Source organism: Cricetulus griseus, chromosome 7 (assembly GCF_003668045.3).
Source record: "Cricetulus griseus strain 17A/GY chromosome 7, alternate assembly CriGri-PICRH-1.0, whole genome shotgun sequence".
In the NCBI taxonomy this organism is placed as follows: domain Eukaryota; kingdom Metazoa; phylum Chordata; class Mammalia; order Rodentia; family Cricetidae; genus Cricetulus; species Cricetulus griseus.
Window position 1 is genome coordinate 12,396,932 of NC_048600.1, and position 23,040 is coordinate 12,419,971.

General features: G+C 43.6%; 1 protein-coding gene across 3 annotated transcripts in view; it reads right to left on the minus strand.

Annotated features, from left to right (window-relative positions):
* Babam2 (BRISC and BRCA1 A complex member 2) overlaps nucleotides 1-23,040 on the minus strand; it is a 380,020-nt gene that overhangs the window by 9,815 nt on the left and 347,165 nt on the right. For 2 of the 3 annotated variants that reach the window (XM_027424426.2, XM_027424427.2), the window contains exon 11: nucleotides 19,522-19,675. In XM_027424426.2, the coding sequence (XP_027280227.1) occupies nucleotides 19,522-19,675 (154 nt within the window). Of the gene's footprint in view, nucleotides 1-19,517; nucleotides 19,676-23,040 lie in introns of those variants that run through there. The other variant, XM_027424428.2, reaches the window with a different exon arrangement.

Consider the following 23,040-nt stretch of genomic DNA (forward strand, 5'->3'; position numbering starts at 1 on the left):
GTGTCACTGCCCCTGCATTTGTTCTGTAGATGCTCAAATGGCCCTCCATCTTTCAGTGTGTCTAGAGGTACAACTGGTACCCCGCAGTTTAGTAGAACTATGATTGTGATAACAAGGAACAAAAGAGATGAACTTGACCTTGCTTGCCCATTGGGTTCCTTGAAGTTTAGCTCACCTTAGTGAAACCTGAGGCTTTTCTGGAAGGAAGGAAAGGGACTCCAGGAAAGGTATATGTAGTTCACCCAGGTGATCCTGGAGGCACCATAAATATTCCCTAAATAATGAGTCCCAGAAGAACAAAGGGTACCCAGAAGTTGTCTTTACCACAGATGTCATCCGGAAGCTTCAAACTGTCTACAGTTGCTGCCGAGTGCTATAAAATGGGACATCTTTGATCCAAACACAGTGGAGGTATGGACTGAGATTGGGGGTGCTCAAGAGAGTCCAGCTGTTTCATACTTGCTGTGTGACCTTGGATAAGCCACCTTACCTCTCTGGGCCCCAGGAGCTGCGTGTGTAAAATGAAGGGGTGGTTTCTAAGGCAACTGCTAGGTCAAGTATATTATTATCTGTCACTGTTTGTTATTACTATTGCTTTAGGGTCAACCCACCCACGTTAATCATAGGTAGTTTCTCAAGTGGGAAGCAGTCATTTAATAAATGACTTCTCCCTGTGCTTCACGAGAGGGGTTCCCTCCAAGTCTTAATAAGCATCATCAGAGGTACTGCCTATGTATGAGACGTCTACACAGCCCCTCTGTATCTCCAGATCTGACTCGGATCCTCAGAATGATGGACAATATCCATTCTGGCCATCTTCCTTCCATCCTTCAAGTGAATAACAGGACATGCACACACTCAGAGAGCTCATGGCCTAGCACTAGCTGGGTCCTGAAGGGTAAAGAAATGCATGCCAGCAGAGCCCTTGCCCTCAGGGAGCACATGGACATTTGACTCCCTGGTCAGAAAGCTGTATGCTAGCCCTGGAAAGAGCTTGGTGCTTTGCTTTTTGTCATGGGTCAAGTCCTCCTTGGCTTATGCATTTACTGCCAGTGAGAAAACTGTCTTTTCTGCTCAGATCTATGCCAGGGCATTATGTAGCAGACCAGACGTCTAGCATCTTTAATAACAATAATAACAATAATAATAATAATTTGCATTTATACAAGGCCTTTCATCGAGGATCTTAAAGTATATCACAAACAATAATTAATTTTCATTCACAAGTCTGGGAGCCAGCTAAGTAGAAGCCCCTTTATTTCACAGGTCCAGGACACTTTCCTGCACCCCGAAGCATGTTGGGAGGCCCTTTTGCCTCTTAGAAATCCAACCCCTTCTCTCTTGAGGCTGGGTTAACATCAGGCTCTGCAATGGAGTTTCCTGTGTCAACCATCCCCAGCTAGCCTGCCTTGGCTAACTGCTGAATACCAATTTGGTGCTGGAGAAACACAGCACTGGGAGAGATCTGAGCAGGCTGTCTGAGGCAGGGTTTGTCCTGATGGCACTTGGGAGGGGTGACACTCTTGGGTGCTTTTGGGGACAGGGAGTTCAATACTTGCATAGAAGTTGTCCATTTTTGTGGTAAGCCCTGGCCCAAGCTTTGCGGATTATGCACTCAGTGGTTGGGTGGCCAGAGGCTGTGCCAGCTGAGCTGTGTCCTACTTCCGCAAGTGTTATGGGGAGTCTCCTGAGTGTTTCTGGCTTTGGTTTGCCAAGCTATAGATTCATCTCTTTGGACTACTTTGCTCCATCTCTAGGAGGTTGACTCTAGAGCTTTCTGGGATTATCTTGGGGCAGGTAGATGCAATGTCTCAGTGACACAGAAATACCCGATTGACTACTGACAGAATGGATGTTCTTTCTTCTTAAGGATCTGTTCTTTTTCTACTTTAGTGCTAGAGGCTGACTCAACAGCTTGATACACACTAAGCAAGAGCTCTAACACTGAGTTAAGTCCCTTGTCCACCTATAGGACTATTCTTCTTTAGGTTCCAAATTTTATTATTTTATGTGTATGGGTATTTTGCTTGCATTTTGGTCTGTGAACTACATACATGACTGGTAGCATACAGAATACATACAGAAGAAGGCATTGGATTCCCTGGAACTGGAGTTATAGATGATTGTGAGCTGCCATGTGGGATCTGGGAATCCAACCTGGGTCTTCAGGAAAAGAGCACTTCAGTGGCCAGTGCTCTTAACTGCTGAGTCATCTTTCTTGCCTTTCCCACAATTTTTGAGACAGGGTTCATTATGCAGTGAATTCACTATTTAAGCTACATTGTCCCTTGAACTCAGATCCATCGGCTTCTGCTGCATAAGTGCTGGGATTCAAGATGTGTGCCACCACACCCTGCTACGGTTCTGTTCTTAATTCTATACAAAAACAGTCAATTTCTATGACTAGTTTCTGTAGAAGATCCTGGCAAATAATAATCTCTAGGGTTTTTGTTTTGTTCTACTCCCCTCTCATTTTGTTCTCCTCCACTTTGTTGGAATACATGCTTAGTATTAAACTTAAGAAAAGGATGTATCATGGTGAGCTGGCAACCAACAGAAAGACAAGAGAGTCCAAGACCTTCTTGGCCTGGAAGTTGGAGGCCAGGAGGCACTGGACCTGAGTGAGAGGCAGCAGGGCACATGGAATCCTTTGCAAAATTGGTTTTCAAGAAGCTAGCTCTCCTGAAGACGATACCTCCTCTCTCAAGTGATTTCTGGATCCTTGCTGCTCTGTTTACTGCCTGAGAGGGCACCCACCCTTACCTCTCAAGAGTCCCTTGTTTGAGTGAGTTCTTTCTCACAGGGACTTACCATGGAAGGAATTTTGAACATGCATCCAATGCTGTTTTCCTAAAAACTGCACCCCATTAATAGGAGGCGTGGCTTGTGGAGAAACAGCCACCTTCTGTTTTGACTTCACATGATCTCCCAGAGTCTGGTCTAGAACTGGAGGATCATTCTGACCTTGGCTTTCTCTGGGCCATTCATTTGGAAAAGACTGGGAAAGGACAAAGGGACTGCAGATGGAGCTTCCTGGTTATTCTAAGGCCAGGAAAACACCCTGCACTGTGCTGCTGTGAGGGAAGAGCCTGAATGTTATCAGCATCAGAACTAAATCCAGATACACATCCATAGCCTGCTCAGTGTTTGGGGAAGTCCTTGGGCTTCTCTACTTTGGGTGATAAAAGCACATTGCCAGACATTGAAAGCACTCAAGCCCACTTGGTTTGCTTTCTACCCTTACTCTGTTATCCTAATCTCTCTCTCCGTGTGTGTGTGTGTGTGTGTGTGTGTGTGTGTGTGTGTGTTCATGTACATGTGTGCATGTGTCTGAAGGGCTATCAGTCAACTTCAGGTGTTGTTCCTCAGGAGTTGCCCACCTTATCTCTTGAGACAGGGTCTCTCACTGGTACCTTAGGACTGTTACGAGGCTCTGATCACTGGCCAATGAGTCCAGGGATCCCTGTCTCTGCCTCTCCAGTCCTGGGATTTTGAGTGCTTGGCTTGGGAGTTTGGGTGCTAAGCCTCAAACTCAGATCTTTATGCTTGCATGGCAAGCACTTTATCGACTGAGTCATCTCCCTCCTTGGAAAGCTCCTAGAGAGATCTGGATCCATCGTCTAACTGGTACCTAGCACCATGTAAGTTTCCAGTGTTTGCTGGCTAAGTGAATTAACTAACTTGACACTTGGTATTTTGCAACTTATAACGTGTTCTTAAAAATAACTTCATTGTAATCTAAATAACATAATGTAAAGAATAGATCCTGCTACTCTATAATAAATAGATCCCGTTATATTCTACTCCACAATAACCACAAACAGGTTTGCAGTGAGGCAATGTGGTCCAATGTCAGACAGGGACCTATATGGAACCAAGTACTCTACCAACAGAACACTACTAGCCTGGGAGGGTCTTTGGTGCCTTCTGTGGCCAATGAAGCTCAGACATGGGACAGAAAGAACATGGTCTAAGGTGTACCATGTTCTATGTGATAGGATCCTTGGAATGCTGCCTCAACCCTGTGTCCAGCCATTACAGCCCACTTGTGCAACATCAGGAGTCTGGTGGCTGGAAGCAGTGCACTTATAACCTCAGGCCCTGGGTACAGTCATAGGTCACATGCTACCATACATGGCCAGTCCCATATTGACTCATTTGCCCACCTTGCTATCTCCCCATGTGGCAGATGGTACTGATGTGCACATCTGTGTTTCATCCTCACAACTCCATCTTCAGAATGACGCCACCAAAAAGGAAGTGCTTTATCCATAGGACATGGCTGTTCCTTGGCAGGGTACTTATTGTGCTCTACACATTAGGGGCTCAAGACAGTGATGAATGGTATTCTCTCTCTTCCCACAGTCTTTTCAAACTGAGAACAAGGACAGGAAATAGATAGAAGGATTCAGCTACTGCCTCTCTTTCTTCTAGCCTCTAAACTCTGGGAGCCCATGTCAGATGCAGGCCGAGAATTGGAAGATGGAGATCTTTCAAAAATTCATTCACGTGCCTGGCCCAATGATAATTCCAACATGAACTGAGGAGTGGAATCAGATCTGACCACAATGCAGGATCCATAGGGAGCTCATCACAGCCTTCTGCAAACATTTCTGACAGCACACTGTGTGGGGTGGCTTGTGTCCCAGTGGAATGCCATCACTGCATGGGCAGCATGTAACCCAATGCCTCAGGAATGAGGTCAGTCCTCCATGAGAAGCTCATCTACCGTGGACCTCTGAACCACATTTCTTGGTGCTGTTAATGTGCTGCCTTTCAGACAGCATTCCTCAATCTGGGCTTGTTTTAGGTCAGAAATTGGCAAGGAAGGGCCAGCATGAGGCCTTGCACTAACAAGGCCTGAAGGAGAGAACCATGTCTCTGTTCCCAGGCACAGAGCACCCAACCTCCATTCTTGAACCTGGGAGCCATGTCTCATTGCAGTCTTGCTTTGGGGTTGGGGTGGGGGCAGTAATGAAAGGGTGTTACCAGTGACCACCCCTGTTTGCTGTGATCTCAAAGGCGAGACCACCTACTAGCAAACGAGGATCATATTATAGAAGTCTAGACACACTGGGTGGGTGTCAGGAGCTGCTGATGCATCTGGGGGTACAGCAACTGGTGCTGCAGTGGCAGCATGTTGATGGGGGTTGTCCTTTTGTATATATGTTTCTCTTATTGGTTGATGAATAAAACACTGTTTGGCCAATGGCCAATGAGGCAGGAAGATAGGTGGGACTAGGAGAGGAGGAGAATTCTGGGAAAGGTAGGCAGGAGAGCCCCCACCAGAGACAGTTGCCATGTAAACCTCCAGTGGAGAAGCAGGTCTGGGCATTCTCCAGTAAGCCAAGACCATGTGAAATACATAGATTAATATAAATGGGTTAATAATTAAGACAGAGCTAGACAATAAGAAGCCCAAGCCACTGGCCAACAGTTTTATAATTAATATAAGTCTTGTGTGTTTACTTTGGGCTCAAGGGCTGCAGGAGTGGGTGGTACTACTGCAACAGCATGAGGGAGCCAATGCAAAGCCTGGACTCAGCTTGCTAAGGTGTGTGTTCACCCAGAGCTACAGAGCCAGAGAGAAGGGACAGCTTTATTCCAAGTTATCAGTGAAACTGTACCAACCCAAAGGGGTCAGAGGCAGCCTTTCCTAGTCAGCACAAAGCTTCCTTGTATACTAAAGTGGTCCTGAGAGGACCATTTTGAGTTTTGGTAATTTGAGAGCTGGTAGAGAACAGAGGCACAAGAAGTAAATTCACCGAGAAATAATTCTATAAATGACAAACTTGTTTGATTGGCTTTGAGTGGGAAAAGGTGACAAAGATTAAGGGCTTCCTAAATCACATTTTGGAGGCCCCCCTTGGCCCATTGCTGGCTTTCTTGCCAGAGTTCACCAATCACCTAGCCACCTTTGGCCATCTTTCCCATCCCACTGCTCAGACTGGGAGACGAGGCAAATCCAGACAGAGCAGGGGTGGGAGAGGGTTGGGCAGGCATTTGGGTTCTTGAAGACAGCATGTGGTTCTCTTACCCACCATGTTTACCAAGTAGATGAGTCACTATTCAAATCAGCATTCCTTCCATGTGGGTACAAATGGGTGTCCCACCTTGAACCAAGCCACTGAATACAGTCAGTCCCACGTGGCCAAGGAAGGTCCCCCATCCCCTACCCCACCTAAAACTAGTAGACACCATGGGTGCCAGAGCCAGCAGACCAATGAACAAATAAATACAGACATACAGCAAAATAAACTCTGTAAAAACACAGCACAATAAGCTCCCCACCCTTTGTGCAGTTCCACAATGCCAGAACATGTCCTGTGTTGCCAACTATGGGCACAGGAAAGAGACCCTTTTCCTAGTCAGCTCTTTATTGGTCACTTTGGAGGCCACAGTTCTTGTTAGAATTTAGACCTCCTCCAGTTTAAAAGTCAGCACATATTCTGTAAAAAGCCAGACACTAAGTATTTTCAGCTTGTAGTTCATATACTCTGTCACAATTCAAATCTGCTCTGTACTGATCATGGCTTTAGACAAGATGTAAATGGATGGGGGTAGCTTGTTCAATAAAACTTTATTCATAAAAACAGGTGCTGGTAGTGCTGGCCTCTGACTGTCCACCCAGCCTTTCTCTAGTCTGCACCTTCTCTGTGTAGAGGAGGAGAGGTGAAGTGATACCTTCAGAGAATTACGTGGCTGTCCAAGACTGAATTTGAAAGGCTTTGTGTGGGGAACAGAGCAGGCCCAAGAGCTGCCCAAGTTGAAGGGAAAATGACCACTTGGATAACTAGAGATTTTATATTTTGGTTGTCAGCCTAGTCTTTAATAGCTGAGCCATCTCTCTAGCCCGATAACTGAAGATTTTAAGTAAGACTTACACCCTATCAGAAGGGACCAACCACAGAGTGGAAAATAACAGGTTAAACATCTCTGTGTGGCTACAGTCTGTCTAAGCTGGGATAGCAGCTTAGCCTGCATTGATGGGAGCAGAGGCTATGGCTTTCCTAGTGTATGCTGCTCATGGTCGTTTCTCAAACACAATCTTAAAGTGTCACAGGAGAAGGGCTAGAAAAAGAGGCCAAAAGGAACTGGAAAGCCGCTGTCACCGGGCTGAACAATATGAGAAGAAAGCAGCAAATTCGTTTTTTTCCAGTCAGCAGTTAGTCCAGCATCCAACAGCTCAGAAAAGGTCAGAGAGGAGAAGCCCTCTTGTCCAGGCTGAGAACAGGTTGTTTTGGCTGTCAAGCATTTTCAAAACAAGTTTTCTTGGTCTCATGACAGGTTGAGGCAAGAACAAGAAAATGAAAAGAGTGGAAGATCCCATGATCATGCTCTGGGCTTCCACGTGGGCTGGCTCTGCCTGCACGGTCAAGTTTGCTTTCAGAACATTCAGATAAAACTGGTCTTAGGGTTAATACTACCTTGCCAGTGACACCATTTAATGGAGTGATTCCTCTAAGAACTCTCTGGCAGCTAGATAACTGCTCTAGTCTGGGAGGAATAAGAGGTCAAAGTCACTCTTAAACCCACAGATACGATTCTGCTCAAACCCACGCCCTGCTTTGTTTTAACTCTCACCTCAAGTTACATGGACAGTCTTCCTTGAAACTGAGGTTAAAAACTGTCTTCTCTAAGGTGGATTTTTCCACCCCAACCACAGAACACTTGGTCAGGGTGGGGCAGAGAATGCAGCAAGGAAGCATGAACAGAGCAGGCTAGGATCAGCCCTGGTCTTAGGAAATGCCACCAGTTCCCACCAGTATGTCCTGTCAGGGTTTAACAACTGTCTTAGGAGAGAGATGCAAACATACGGCTGAGTGTGGTGTCTCCAAGGACAGTGAGGGAGCGTACCAGACAGAGCCTGGGGACAGCTTATCACACAATCCACAGAAACCACTCAGGAACAAGGATGCTGGGAATTCTCAGCCCCAAACAGAGGGCAGGAGAGCTGTGGGACAGGGGTAGAGCACCTTCCTTCTGAATCATCCTCAAATGTCCTGGAGCAGGGCTCAGTGAGTCCATTAGCATCACGCTTTGGGGGTGGGGCCTGTCTCGAGTCGAAGAAGAGGGTGTTCACTCTACGCTGAGGCTGCCTTTTATTCTGTGAGATGTTACTAGACCACAGAGGCTGTGCATTCTACCAACGGTCTGCAGAATGTTCTGAAGAGAAAAATCCTTCACCAGACTTTCCCACTAGAGGCAAAGGTCTGAACTATGTGTTTAGGTCCACAGCGAGCCAGGAGAGATGTTTAGACCAGCACATGACATTCCTCCTGCCTCACACCCATCCCTACTCCCACACAGTGGGACCATCAGCACTTCGGGTCCCTGCTATGGTCTTCTGGGTGGAGCTTTTATTACCTGAGAGACAAGAGTAAATCCTGTATTTAGGCACAGATTGCTCTAGCTGGCTTACAGCGCCTGGACTGTGCACCTGCACAGGAGGCCCATGACATTCAAACTTCAGATAGACAGCATTGGACACTTTAGCACAGATCTGTCTCGGCCTCTCCATCACTACAACCATGTGCACTGTGCCTGGCTTTTTAGATGTGGTTCTGGGGATCAACCTCAGACAACTGCAAAGCTGGCACTTTGCCAACTGGCCATCTCCCCAGTTCTCTGCCTGGCATTTGTGACACTAGAGAACCAGAGTAGGTTTGGAAAGCTCTAGGCTGGCAATGAAAGGGTCAAAGGATCCAAGACAAGGGTTTCTTTATCGGGTTCTTGAGTTACAGCTTGACATGAAGACACTATGCTCTTACTTCCTTTATCGCCATTTCCAGGGCTATGAAGGACCTGGTAGGATTTACTTGTCTACATTAAGGCAGGCCTATGGACCAGTATGGAAGCTTCTCAGGAAAACCTTACTGCAAACAGAAAAAGGATCAAATGCCTCAGTATGGCAGTTAATAACAGCGGCTACCATTAACCAACACTACTGAGCAGGTAATTCCCTGGAAGGCCTTAGTGTGGGAGAGGAATCTCCATTGGTGACTGGCCACATTAGCAGGGGTTCTTCGAAATATGGGTATATGGACACTGAGTTGTACCCAGAGAGCAGCAACACTGCATGTGATGTAGTGTGTGTGTGTGTGTGTGTGTGTGTGCGCGTGCGCGCGCGCGCGCGCATGTGCGTGTATGCTGGAGTCCCCAGGCTCTGCTCCTGTTCTGTGTGTAGTGACTTTGTATATATTTGCTGAATGGATTTGACAACCCTTAACAAAACTGCTATGCCCTGCTTCTCTCTCTGTTGGGCATCCTAGCACTGACCTTCCACAGGACACAAAGCAAATGAATTACCTTTTTTCTCCTCAGAAGTGACTTTGGACCTAGGTGACCTAAGCACCTCTTGACCTGACTTCTGCTTTCCTGCCTTCCATTTTCCACTGAGCATGAGTAAGTGTCTGTCTGGAAGATAGGAATCACTGGAATTTTCTGTCCACTTCTCACTGTGCACCACCCTGCTCATTTGGAGGTCACTGTAAAGAGCCATGTTGCTTTTTGGCCTGTTCCATTGTAGTGTTCCCTTACTCTTCTCTCATTTATAAACCCCAATAAGATTTAGCTATGCCAAAGATATCTTACCTTTTCTTAAAAGTCTTTTTGACTCCCAGAAAGTTATTTCTGCTCAAGAATATCCTGGGCTCACCCTGTGGACATATATATAAAGGCCTCAGCCTCCTGGGTAAGCTGTAAAGCAGAAGATTATGCCAAGCCACTCCACAGCTGGGTAGGCCAAGACACCCGAAAGCTTCCTCACTCCAGCCCCTGATTCCAATATGCTGCTCCTCTCAGTGAGGCAGCCCACATGAGGAGGAGAAAGGCAGGAGGTCAGACACAGCTTAGACATCGTCTTGGACCAGTCTTCAAGGACACAGGATTCTAACCTTTGTACTGTGCATCTTAACCAAATTCTTCCAAGAACTGAAATCAATGCACTGCCTGTCAACTCTATGCCAGTACTTCCATTTCACTGTCACCATGGTGGCTAAAGTTTTGCATATTTCTAGTTGCTGTATTAGCTGATTTTTTAAGTTGTTTTTTTTTTTTTCCTGTTCCCTCTGTCCTGAACCTAGTCTCACTATCAAGTTTACCTCCTTGCATGGTCACCCAGCCTAGCCCTGATGTTGGCTATGGATTTTTGTGCATCTCTGAGGAAAGACTAGAGACCTACCTACCTTGTCACTATTTTTGCTTCTTTCTACCAGCTCTACTTCAGCAGGCATGAGTCTAGTTCATGTGCAACAGTGATCCTTGTGCTGAATGATCTGAACAGACAAGAGAGATTCTTGTTCCCACAGAAGCAAGTCCTCTGCTTGTCACCATGATCTGCATGGTAGGAATGGTCCTAATTATTCTCTGATCATCATCCTTTCATGCCCCCCTCTTTTTCTAGAATCCCTGCCCTAATGAGAAGTGATAGAAACAAGAGTCTTGGCTTTCTTGCCTTGGCTGGACTCCACAACACACATGACAGCCCGGAGCAGCCCTGGTGGCACCTGTCAGAAACCAAGTCCCACATCTGAACAGTCAAGCCTAATTCCCAGGAAGCTGTTTTAACTTGACATCTGAAAATGTACTGCATCTAGAATTATTTTACAGGGCGTGTGTTCAGGGCATATGTGTGCACATTCCACAGCTGAAGTGTTCTATAAATATCAGATGCAGGCAGTACAAATGGCGTCACGTACACAGTGTCCTTAATTCTGTTTAGTGAGATTTCAATTTGTGCCTGACCTCTGCTAACAGGGATGGATATTTTTCAATATGGATAAAAAAAAAACAAAAAACCAAAACTATGACAAGCTATTTTAAACATACTTTTCTCTTCAAATTCCCACAAATCTATCAGAGTTTAGTGGTAACAGGTAGGTACTCGTCTACCTTGCTTTCAGATGAGGGTACCAAGGCACAAAAAAATGACATGCCTTTCCCAAGATCACACAGGAAATTAAAAATGGTGCCTGGATGAGAGCCAGGTCTCCTAGCTCACAGCCATTATTTTTTGAGTTTTCTTTGTTTTCCTATATATGTCTTTTTTCAGAGGTTCAAAGGGAATTCTGATGTTGTTAATAAATGTACATTCCTCTTCAGTGTGATATTAAAAACCTCAAACCATAACTTCTCAACCTTTTTCTTTCTATGTATTTTTCCAAGTAAGAAAATATTTGACTATCACTCACAAATAATCAGGCAGCCTTACCTAGTGATGGGAAACACTTTCCCCACAGCAGGGGGTAGTATGATTAGAATTCATGCCTGAGTACTCAGTAGTCCTCACCATGGAGTAACAAGTGACTTTCTCTGGCAAAGATGTGGCGATCTCTCAGACCCTCCATCCCCCAGCTCTCTCCTGACAAAGCCAGCCTCTTCTCTTTTTTTTAAATGTCATTTTGTTCTTTTAATAATTTATGATTTTTAATTGGGAGAGTTTTTTTATTAGAAACAATCTTATTTTACATATCAATTCCAGTTCCCTCTCCTTCCCATCCTCCCCTGCCCTCTATCAATCTCCCCATCCCATCCCTCTTCTGCGCCCCAGGAACAGTGAGGCCTTCCATGGGGGATCATCAAAGTCTGTCACATCATCTTGGGCAGGGCCTAGGCTCTCCCCCATGTGTCTAGGCTGAGAGAGTATCCTTCTATGTAGAGTGGGCTCCCAAAGTCCATTTGTACACTAGGGATAAATACTGTTTCACTACCAGAGGCCCCATGAACTGCCCAGACCTCCTAACTGACACCCACGTTCAGGGGGTCTGGTTGGGTCCTTTGCTGGTTTCCCAGCTATAAGTCTGGGGTCCATGAGCTCCCCCTTGTTCAGGTCAGCTGTTTCTGTGGATTTTTCCAGCCAGGTCTTGACCCCTTTGCTCATGACTGCTCTGGCCAGCTTCTTTTGACTTGTGTAACTGAGGTCGATACTTAAGCCCAAACCCTGTTTTCCATTGAGAAATCAGAGTGCAGAGAGCTCAAAGCTTTGTGTGGCAGAAAGAAGGACTGAGAAAAGATGGGCCAAGGGGTCCTGCTGAGGGGGTTTGCTCTGCTTGGTGTTCCCAGGGAGAGGGGAAGCAGGGCAGGGCTGCAAATGCTGGTGCCTGGTACAGTCGGGGTTGTGCAGGCTCCCAGAATGCCGAGAGGCTCCTTCTGAGATGAAGCTGTATAAGCAGTGACTGATGGCCAGGCTTTTTAATGGAGCTTATCATATCACAGCAACAGATGTCAGGCTCTAATAAATAACACGCTCTCTCTGACCTACGCAATTTGGAGAGGATGCCTGTTGTCAGGCAGAACTGGATGCTTCCCATCCCTGTTGCTCCCTCTTCTGTCAGGAAAAACAAACCATGTCCCCTGAAGATACTCTTCAAACTGGCTCTTTGAGGAACCAACCGTTCCATGTTGTTTATTTCGCTTCTCTCTCTACAGCTTCTACATTTCTAAGCTCTGTGAGGGAAAGCTCAGAGGGACACAGGAACTTGGTCACAGAGAAACCAAGGCAGCAGGGATGGTGAACCTTGGTGACTACAGCCTTCTGCAAGCAGGTCAGCTCACTAGTGCTAGGTCCTATATTATCTTCTTAGGGTGCCCAGACAGCCCAAGGCTTGGAAAATTCCCTTTGCTCTCTTAAGGGGAGTTCAGTTGAGATAAGGTTGGGAGTTTTTAAAGGGAACTGGTCCTAGGAAACAGGGCAAAGCAAGAGACAACGAAAAAAGTCCATGAACCACTGCAGTGGCTGAGTTGCATGTTTGTCCCAAGGCCTGGGACAGAGACTCCTTGGAGTCTAGCCTGGGCTGCTCTGCCTTCAGTCAATGATTCCCCTTACCCCTCTTTGCCCTTTGTCCCATTTGTCCAGGGGACTTGGGATGTTATTGAGCAAAGCCTGTCACATCTTCTACTTTCCTGATTGACTCTGCATCCTTAGATGTCAGGTGGGAGGTCCAGAAATACACACAAGAAGGGAAGGGATAGGATGAGGTAAGTAATGGGCCTGGAGACAGTTATCTGGTCCCCACCAGGGTTTTCCCTAGAACTGAGCCAAGTGTGGATGAAGAGGAAGAGAATCACAGAGTTAGGAGTTTCCCAAGCTGCCAGCTCATGAGGCATGGGGACTGGTGGGAAGAGGGCGTACTATATCTCAAGCTCACTAGAAACAAGGCATTAGAAGGGGGCCAGGAGCTAACAACAGAGAGCCAAGAGGAGTGGCTGGGGAGTGTCTATCTCCTGGGGAGATAGACACACAAAGGAGCTCACACTGGAACCACTTGGATGTCATGCCTTGGCCTCCGAGGAATCTCAGGCACAGGCCTCCCACCACCATGCTGTGAGGATCCAACTGGAATCAGAATTTCCACATTGTAGTTCAGAGTCCAAGGGGCCCCAGAACAACTTTAGGGGCCATGGAGAGGGCTGGAGATGGGGCTGCAAATTCTGATGCCATATCTATCTCCATCTCTTGAATCAAGCGGAGGCAATCTATATTTAGACATTTTATTTAAAGTACTAATGCTCATGAGACTGCATTAGGACATTTGTTAATAAGAGCTTTGAAAAAAAAAACCCAACCAAACAACCCATAGTATGTTTGAAAATATTAAAGTACTGACAATGAAAGAAAAGTCATTGAAATAATCTATATATACAATTAAAGAGAGATTGGCTAGAGACAAGTTATTCTGCACAGACAAACAATAAGAGTATACAGTGAAAAGACAACATATGGCAAGCCACGTACTGCTTTGGGATGGTAAAAGAAATCTCTTTCTGACCTTGAGGCAAGAGGGGAAATGGAAAATGGTCTGGGAGGCACATGATGAATTACTCCTGTGTGCTGTCTTAGGAGCATGTTTCAACTATCTTTAGTGATTCCTTTTATATTAAGGATTTTATGTGTGACAAACCATTGAAGTAGGTGCTTTGGGGGTTTAGTTCTAGTCTAAGATCTTACCCGGCCTCTGCTAGGACCAACCTGATGTTGTACACAATGGAATTCATGAACAATCATGCCATCTATGTGTAGACCTCACTGACCAAACAGTACTATAAAAAGGCTACCCACTCCAATCTTCTGGACAGGTATAAATTACCTACATGATACTAAGGTATCTTATTTTGTTTTTATTTTTGTCTTTTACAATGGTTATTTTTATACAGATTAAGCAACTAAAGGGTGAGATATAAAACCTTAGGAGCCCTAAACCTAAGGTTTTAGAGTCTCTGGTCAGGTCAGTGGGGTTTGGAGCTTTTTACTGTAGTGTGCCTTCATGTTGATGCCATTACCTTTTAATTTGAAAATCTCCTTTGCTTTGTAAGGAAGCACACTGACTGTTAGCACCTATTGCATGCTCACCACATGCCAGACCCCATTAGACATCCAATACATTACCTTAAATAGTAGGTAGAATCCTATGATTCTATGCTCCCTGTAACATCTGAAATATTGAAAACAATGGTTCCATTCCAGCGATTAGGTTTTCTTATATGGCACAGATGACTTTTTGAAAGAGAGACTACCTGACTCAGTAATCTTTAAATTTGGGTTTGGAGGTTGGGGATACAAGTTGTAGACTGGAAATACCTGGAGGATTTGATATACTATGGCAGGCTTAAAAATGAGGGGGCTACAGGGCAGGGAATGAAGTCAGCGTCTAGTTACTGAGAGTGATCTCCAGGTGAAATCTAAAAAGGACACAGGGACCCGAGTCCAACTACTCTAGGGAACAGAACTCTGCCAACAGCCTAAGTAAACTTAGAAGAGTATTAGCCTAAATCTTAATTGCAGCTATTTAAACCCATGTGTGGTATGCAGGCCTGCTAGCCCACCAAAACTGCAGAGTAAAAACCTGTGGTGCTTTACTATGGGAAGTTTGTGGTAATCAGTTAGCAACACAGAGAACCATAAACCCTATGTGACATGCAGTGACCCTCTAAGCAAGTCTTTACCAGTTTATAGACAAGGAGACAAAGACTAGGAGGATTATGTATATCCCCAAAGTTGCACAGCCAATGAATGGCAAAGACAGGTTTAAACCAGCTGCTAGGACTTCAAGGTCAGTGTCCTTAAACTGCCACACACATTTCCTGTCTGCAGCACGCTGTTGAGATGCCAGCTTCCTGTGGAAGGGGACTTAGGCTAATGGTGGAGAGTGGGAACTGTGTTCGTCCACCTATCTGTGAATGTACATTGAGGCTGAGCTCACAGAGCTGAGTCTTTGCTGGACAAGAAGCTAGCTATGCACCCTTGGAAGTTCTTTATCTACACAAAGGGACGTAAGAATTTCTGCAGGGCTGCTGCAGTGGTGGTCCTGTAAGAGAGAGGACACCTGTGAAGTCTACAGGAAAGCAGAGGCACCTGAGCATCATGCAGGAGAGATTTTCTTTTGTTAATGTCTGTAAGTCTCAATGTTCTTGGCCTACACATTGGCTATGATCTCTCTAATAGTTTGTTCTGAAATAAGATTTTAAAAACAAGTTTCTTCTGTGTGTGGAGACTCACCCTTTTAATTTCAGCAAGGTGGGGGGCAGAGGCAGATGGATCTCTGAGTGTGAGGTCAGTCTGGTATACACAGGACAACTAAGGTTAGGCTGAGATCCTATAAAAAAATTCCCCCTCTTTGTCAAGGAAATGATTTCCTACCACCTTTATCTACAAACTCCAGAAGGAAGTAGATTGTAGTTTTTCTTTGGTTAGAAGAAATGTGGAATCCACATGATAAACCAAAACATATAGATATCATAGCACAGGCTAACTGAGGGCATAAAGAGACTTACCTTATTTTAGATTTAGGCTTTTATATTGAGAATGAAACTTTGTAATATTAATTAATAATAGGTATTCTTAATATTAATTCATGTGTCAAAGTAAAGGTAATATTTTGCTGCACATTTAATCAAAATATATGAAGAGACAGAGTTAAGAACCAATAGAAAGTATAAGGGAGAGAAAGAGAAAAGGAAAAAAAAAACCACTTCAATACACCAGAAGAACACAAGAGAAAAACAAAGGAAGTAAGAACAGGGAAAAAAAATTAAAACAAATAGAAAGATGTAGGACTTAAACTTAATGAGTTCATTTGTTATATTAAGTATAAACAAATCAAATAACTCTATTAGAGGACACAGACCCTCAGGCTAGATTTTAAAAAATCAAAATGTATAAAGATTCCAGGACACATAGATAGACAGAGATGAAATAAAAATAAAACAAAAAGGGATGAAGAAAGACAGCATACAAAAACACGTACAAAAAAAAATCTGGTACCACTGTTTTAACACTAAAGAAGACTTCTAGTCAAAAAGTCTTACTGGATAGAAACATTCCATAATGGCAGAAGGACCAATATTAAGAAGACAAATAAAATAGCCCATGGTAGATCATTGTTTTGCTTTCCTAGGAGCTGTGATCTGTCACTGCTTTCAGGAACAGCAGAGAGCACTGTACCAAATAATACTAGCCCACAAAAAATAGCACAATTTCAAAATCAAATATGGATTCTATTGAATGCATATTTCTTTCAGACAACTACACAGTTCAAAAATTATAAAATGAACCATTGTAAGATGGAGACAGTCTTTACATAAAAATCTGTCCACAGCATTGTAAATTATACTACAATAAAAAGATAATTACGGCAAGCTTTTGCCTTTAAAGATCTCACCATTTGGTTAAGGGAACAGACATATATAAAGATGTGAAAACTAAAAACAGCATAAAAGAGATTCTAGAGAAACATGTGACCAGAGTACAGGCCTGGGAAGAAGGTGGCAGAGGGCTGCCTGAGAGTTTAGAGTATATGAGGAAACCCGTATGGAAGAAGACTAGAGGATAAGGGGATCAGAGCTCAGAGCACTGAGAGATGGAGCAGAAGGGAAACTTCCATTGTTCGATATGTCACCTCACTGACTGCCCCTTCCTAGCAAGCCCATTTAGCAGCAAGGAGTACAACCCTGTCTTAAAAGATGAAGTTCAGAGAGATTATGCAGTCTGCCTAAGGCTACAGAGAGCTTATAGGATTAAACTCTGTGGTCTGAACCGGGGCATGATTAACCCCAGAGCCTGTGCCTACTCACTCTGGGGTATTGTACTTGTAAAGGGCAGAACTGGCTGCACTGACATCAGCAAGCAGCACTGGGGTAGGAAAAGCCCTGGCTTCTCAGTGCCAGGAAGTATCCATCCTTCTTTAACACACATGCTTAGAACTCTGCTCTTAACCAGCAGTATAAACAGCTGATTTCACTCAAAGGGCTCTGGGGCTGTTCTAAACCCTGAGAGTGTTTATGTCGTGGTGCAGAGCTCCCCAGTGAATTATAGCCTTTTACATACTGTGTACAGTATCTTCACAGGATACAGAAACGGGGCATGCAAGGAATGCTTCAGACGACCTTTCTTTTTGTTTGACATTTTCCTCCATGCTTCCCCACCAGTTTTCAGACAGCAGCATAGGACAATTCTTGCTTATGCTTACCTATTACTTAGCCTTTGACACAGCCCTGTGCAATTTCTCAGTTCAGTTACAGAACGGGGTCTTTAAATGATTTCTTCTAGCTAGCATGAGCTGCTGGCTGCCTCTCTTATTGCATCTAAAATGGATTCATTTTCACTGAAGTAGAAGGCAGATTTCTTTAACACGATTTCAGATGTTTCCTTTAGACTGGTGTTACCATAAAGCAAATGTGTCTTGAAAGTCTGAACCAATCTGTGAAGACAAGCAGGCTTCACTTACACTATTCTTACACTGAAATAACAGGCTCATGGTCTACAGCTCCGTAAAGACTCAGTTCATACATGCTAAAATGCCTGCTTAAGAAGTACACACACGTACACCAAGACAGTTTTGCCATGGAAACCACAAAGACATGTCTGGTTCAGACTCTGCAGCTCATACCACAAATAATGGCCCATCTTCTAAGGACAGATCCTATGTATACACAGGGAAAGATCAGACAACTAAACAACTGAAGACTTCAAACAGAAACCTTGCTTTATATTTGCTTTGTTTCATGGGATTTCAACATAGGTCTTAATAGTTGTTACTAGTTATATTTGCATACGTTTGTTTATTCCTTAACTAGAACTTTAGACTTCAGTATACTGGATATAAAGGGAAAATACATGGAGAAAGGCACACAAGTTTCAGATGACAACTCTGGGTTACACATAGGAATTTTGGGTGGTGGAGAAGGGCACTCTATTGTAGAACCCAAGTCTACCTACCATGAAGGTTTTGTACGATAGAGACAGTGGGAGATGATAAGAGGCTCCCCCTGGGAAGGGATGTCTATCAGGAAATGGGAGGCAAGAACAAGGAGTCTTAATACTGAACAAATTTCTAGGCCTGGAAGGCCTAGTACCTTCTGTTAGTATGTACTTTAAAACTGTCAAGAAATTTGGTATGATTCATCTCCTTGCTACAGGAGGCTACAGGAGGTCATGGATAGTTTCCAGTTGGTTTATCATGCCACCGTCAGCATGGCACACAGTGCCTGGATCATGGTAGACATGAAATAAATACTGGATGAGTAAATGAAGAAGATGCTTACTAGACAGTTTTCATTTCTATGGTTCTTTGGCTCTGCACATCCTTCATCTAGGGTCATAGGTGTGTGCACATGGCTGCTCAGAGTGGTAAAGTAGTAACCACATGTCACATCATAATTTACTTTTGGAAACTACCATTTCAATCCACTGCTCCTCCAGTCTAGGAAGCAAGGGTCTACAGACTACTGTTCTAGACAATGAAGTCTTATTGACAAAAAGCAACCAGCATGTTTCTGTATCAACCTGAACCTTATGACTGAAGTGATAGCTATCCATACTCAACTATGAAGCTCAGCTAACGTCAACCTCCATTGAGCCACTGCTTTCACAGCACCCCAATCTGTTAGCAGATAGACCTAAGGCATAACCAAGACATACCCAACATACAAAAGAAACATAACATCATTCAAGAGATGCAGCCTCCCACAAAAAAGTAGCTACCAAATCCATATTCTAACTACTCAATAAGAACTCTGGTTACCAACATTTGAAATCTACCATTTTAAATATATACAAGGAGCTGCCAACATTTTTTTTATTATTGACATTATTTATCTACAACTCAAGTGCTATTTAGTATTTTTCTAATCCGAATAGAAAGGTGAAGTCCTTATATGTCCAACAATCCATTTACCAAAAAAAAAAAAAAAAAAAAAAAAAGGCCACTCATGGCCAGTCCTAGAGATCAACAGAAACAGGATCAGGGGATATCAGACCCAGGTCAACTTCCCTGTGAGGAGGTCACATAAGTGTAAACTGGAGAAAATTCTGACTTCCAGTATTCTCTATTGTTACTACTAACTCTGCCATTGTAGCATGAAGGCAGCCATGGATAAGTGAAGAAGTGGGGGTTGCTGTGTTTTAATAACACTTTAAAAAATAAGCCCAGGGCAGAAGTTAGCCTAGTGAGCAGTGGCTAGTTGACCCCTGGACTGGATATACACATTGATCTTCTCTGAAGAAGTAACATTGGGTCCACTTACTTCGCTCTCTTGGCCATTTCATTTCCATCCCATCTGGGGCTGTATGGGTAATTTTTTTGTGCTTGGGAGTAAAGTTGTCCACTGTTGGTAAAATGGTAGACGGACTGAAAGGTAAGAGTTGGCTGATCCCGAGGGAAAAACAGGGGCAGGTCAACTGTAAATGGAGAAAAGGGAAAAGAACGTTAGGGTTGAATAGTTAAGAAGTTAACTCAAACAATTAAAAATTAATATACACATTTGGCTAAATCAGAATGTTGGGTACACGAAGGCTGGAAACAAAAATACTGCTTGAGGTTTAGGTGAAAGCTGTGGAGTGAGGGCGAGGGACCAAGGAATCTAGGGTATTGTCCCTGTCTTCAGGAGTGTAAAATCTAGCGAGAGGCAGATCACCCGTGAAGTCCAGTGTTACCACCCTGAAGCGTGCTATGAAAGTGTCAAAGACCACCACAGAATGCATGTGGAAGAGTCATAACCAGGATGGTACCCACACTGCCTGACATCCTGGGCCCTGGCCTTGCCCATCAGCCATTGCAGGGCCAGCCACATAGCTATGTTAAATTTTGATTATGTCATAAGCTCTTCAAGGGTGGGACAGTGCCTTCTTCATCTGTAATTTGATGGGGGAGGGCAGGATGGAAGGTGGTATTTAAGAGCAAACTTGGAAAAAGGACAAAAAGGGCCTTCAGTAATCTCTACTTTATAGGATGCGCCAACTAGACTACCAGAAAAATAAAATTATCATTCTGCTCCCAATCAAGCAGTGAATCTCCATACTCAGCACTTTCCATTTTTCCCACATGTTACCACATATATTTATATCTCCTGAATCAGAGGGAGCTCCTTAATGGTCCATAACAAGGACAAATATGAACACAGACTATGCTGCTGGTACAGCAGGGCTGTCTAAGCCTCCCTGCTAATGTGTAGTATGTGTTTTATCATTTCATATCCAGGGTAAGTCAGTTTTTAAAAGTAAAATCAGTTGTTAGTTTTAGTGGAGGCAAGTCCTCTCCAGAAACAGACTGTTCAACATTCTTTGAGGTAGACAGCTATTTGTATAAATGTTACCATTTCTAGGACCAAGAAGAGGCACATTCACACATGCGATCACAACATGGACAGAATTTTCTAGCTCGGCTGAGTAAGTTTTAGATACTTTGTTCCTTAAAACTCCATGAAGGTGACATTGTTTTTAAAAAACATGCACTCAACAAGTGAGTGAAGTAGGATATGCATGAGTTTATCAACCTTCTCATAGACAGGCAGCAGCAGGAGGCAAATCTTTGGCTCCTACTGTATGACACGCCCCCACCTGCCCTTCGATGAAGAAAAACTCACACAAACTACTTAGAACTGTATTGCAATTACAGTTTAGTAAGCCCAAGCCTCCACTGTAAAGAATGGAAAGGGATGAAAACTTCAGCTGTATGAAATACATATATTAAAGGACTATGCACTGGGTAGTGTGGAACCGGCCACTCCCTCCATGTGGGTAATGCTGAACCTGGTCAAGTCCTTTCCCCATATGTGACTTCTCGAAGGAAAAATTAGGTTCATGGTAAAACAAACAAAAAAACAAAACAAAACAACAAAAAACCAAAACCCAAGAACAGCAGCCACAACAAATACTCCCAAACAAAAACCTTGCCATTGGTAGGGCCTCTCAGACTTGTGAGTGCACTAGACTCTGATGGTGCCCTGACTCAGAGGCACAGGGAGTTTCAACTGGTGACTCACGTCATGACCAAAGAAAAGGGGCAAGACTGAGAATGTCCACTTTTTAGTCACATTTCTCTGTGTCATAATAAGACAGTCTCCATACATGTCTATTTTTGCCAAAGCAGATTTTATAACACATAAAACAATGAAAATATGAAAAGATCAACCCAAATGACAAATAACTCAACACAGAAAAGCCATTTGGTTCTTTCATATCACAAAGCTTGGTCTGTAACATCTTCAGTTACTATGAACAAATACTGCTTTCTAACCTTTTCATATCCTTTCTGATACTCATTTAATTTCCTCTGATTAAGTTTTTAGAAACAAATGTCTGTTCATGTATACTTTCCTTTGATTTCAATTGCAATTGCTGTATTACATTCGAGTTTTCAAATAGAAAACAACATTCAGACTAACCTCCAAAGCAATCATTAACAATAGGAAAATATTTAATATGCCAGCTTACCTACAAAAATAATAATTTCAAGTAACAGAATTCAGTGCAACCATTTAAAAATGGCCATCACTCAGTATCAAAAGCAGTGGAGATACTACTACAGGCTATGTGACTTTCAAGCTACTCATTTTTTATTAATGCATTTTTCTAAAAACAAAGAAATTTTTAGTGTGCACCTGCATGTGTAAGTGTCTCTGTCTCTCTGTCTCTGTCTCTGTCTGTCTCTCTGTCTCTCTGTCTCTCTCTCTCTCTCTCTGTGTCCGTCAGTGCTTGTGGAGGTTAAAGAACAACTTCAGGTGTCATCCGTAAGAGCACCATCAATCCCTTTTGATAAAGGTCTCTCAAGTGTCGTAGAACTACCCAATTAGACTGGACTAGCTGGCCAGTGGGCTGAGGATCCTCATGTCTCTGCTTCCCCAGTGCTGGAATTATAAGCACATGCCACCATGCTCAACTTTTTATATGGTTCAAACTCAGTCTTCTTGCAAGTACTTTACAGACTGAGTCATTCTCCTTGTTCCCCTCAAAGAGAAACTTTTCCGGGACTGGTATAGTGCTTTGGCTTGTGCCAAACTCCTGGGCTTATGCCATCCTTTGTCCTCAGACTCTGGAGTATCTGGGACTCCAGGCATGCACCTTTGCATCTCGCTGGAATGCCTTCTATTAGTATTTTCATATGTTGAGAAATATTTTCCACCTAGTTTCGAACTATCTTCTTTAACTCAGATGCCCTTTAGCAGCAGACACAATAAAACCATAAATGTCTATTCACTCATGCAAGGCCTGATTTTTGTTTTTATTTAAATACCAGCAAGCTACATATTGATGTATACCATGAGCCCCCCAAAGCATTTATTACATGATTCTTTCTCTATGAAGATTAGTCTAACAGTGAGTCGTTGTAGCCAGTGTTCAATCTGAAACCTTCCTGTGTGTATTCAGCAACTGGATTACTAGATGAACAGGAACTGTCAAAGGATTTCAGAGATAAAAAAGTTAGTCTATAGGGTAATGAGAACATAAACATTGAAAGCTATAGATACCTTGCTCAAGTAAGTTATATCCCATTCAAAACAGTCAGTAGTTAAAAGGGTGGCTGCTTTAAAAACTACTTTATGCATAAAATGATGTAATAACTAAAATATTTCAGAGACACTTTGCATTTCTCTTAAAGGATCTGAGTGGTACAAATTAGTCAGAAGTGAGCAAAACAAAAACTTGTTTTCCTTATCTCCAAATGTTTCTGTCACTTAATTTTTACTTAAAGGTTAACTGATGAAAAATAATTACGTTAGGTCTTCAAACAGCTATCTTGTTCTGAAGGAACTTGGTAGATCTAA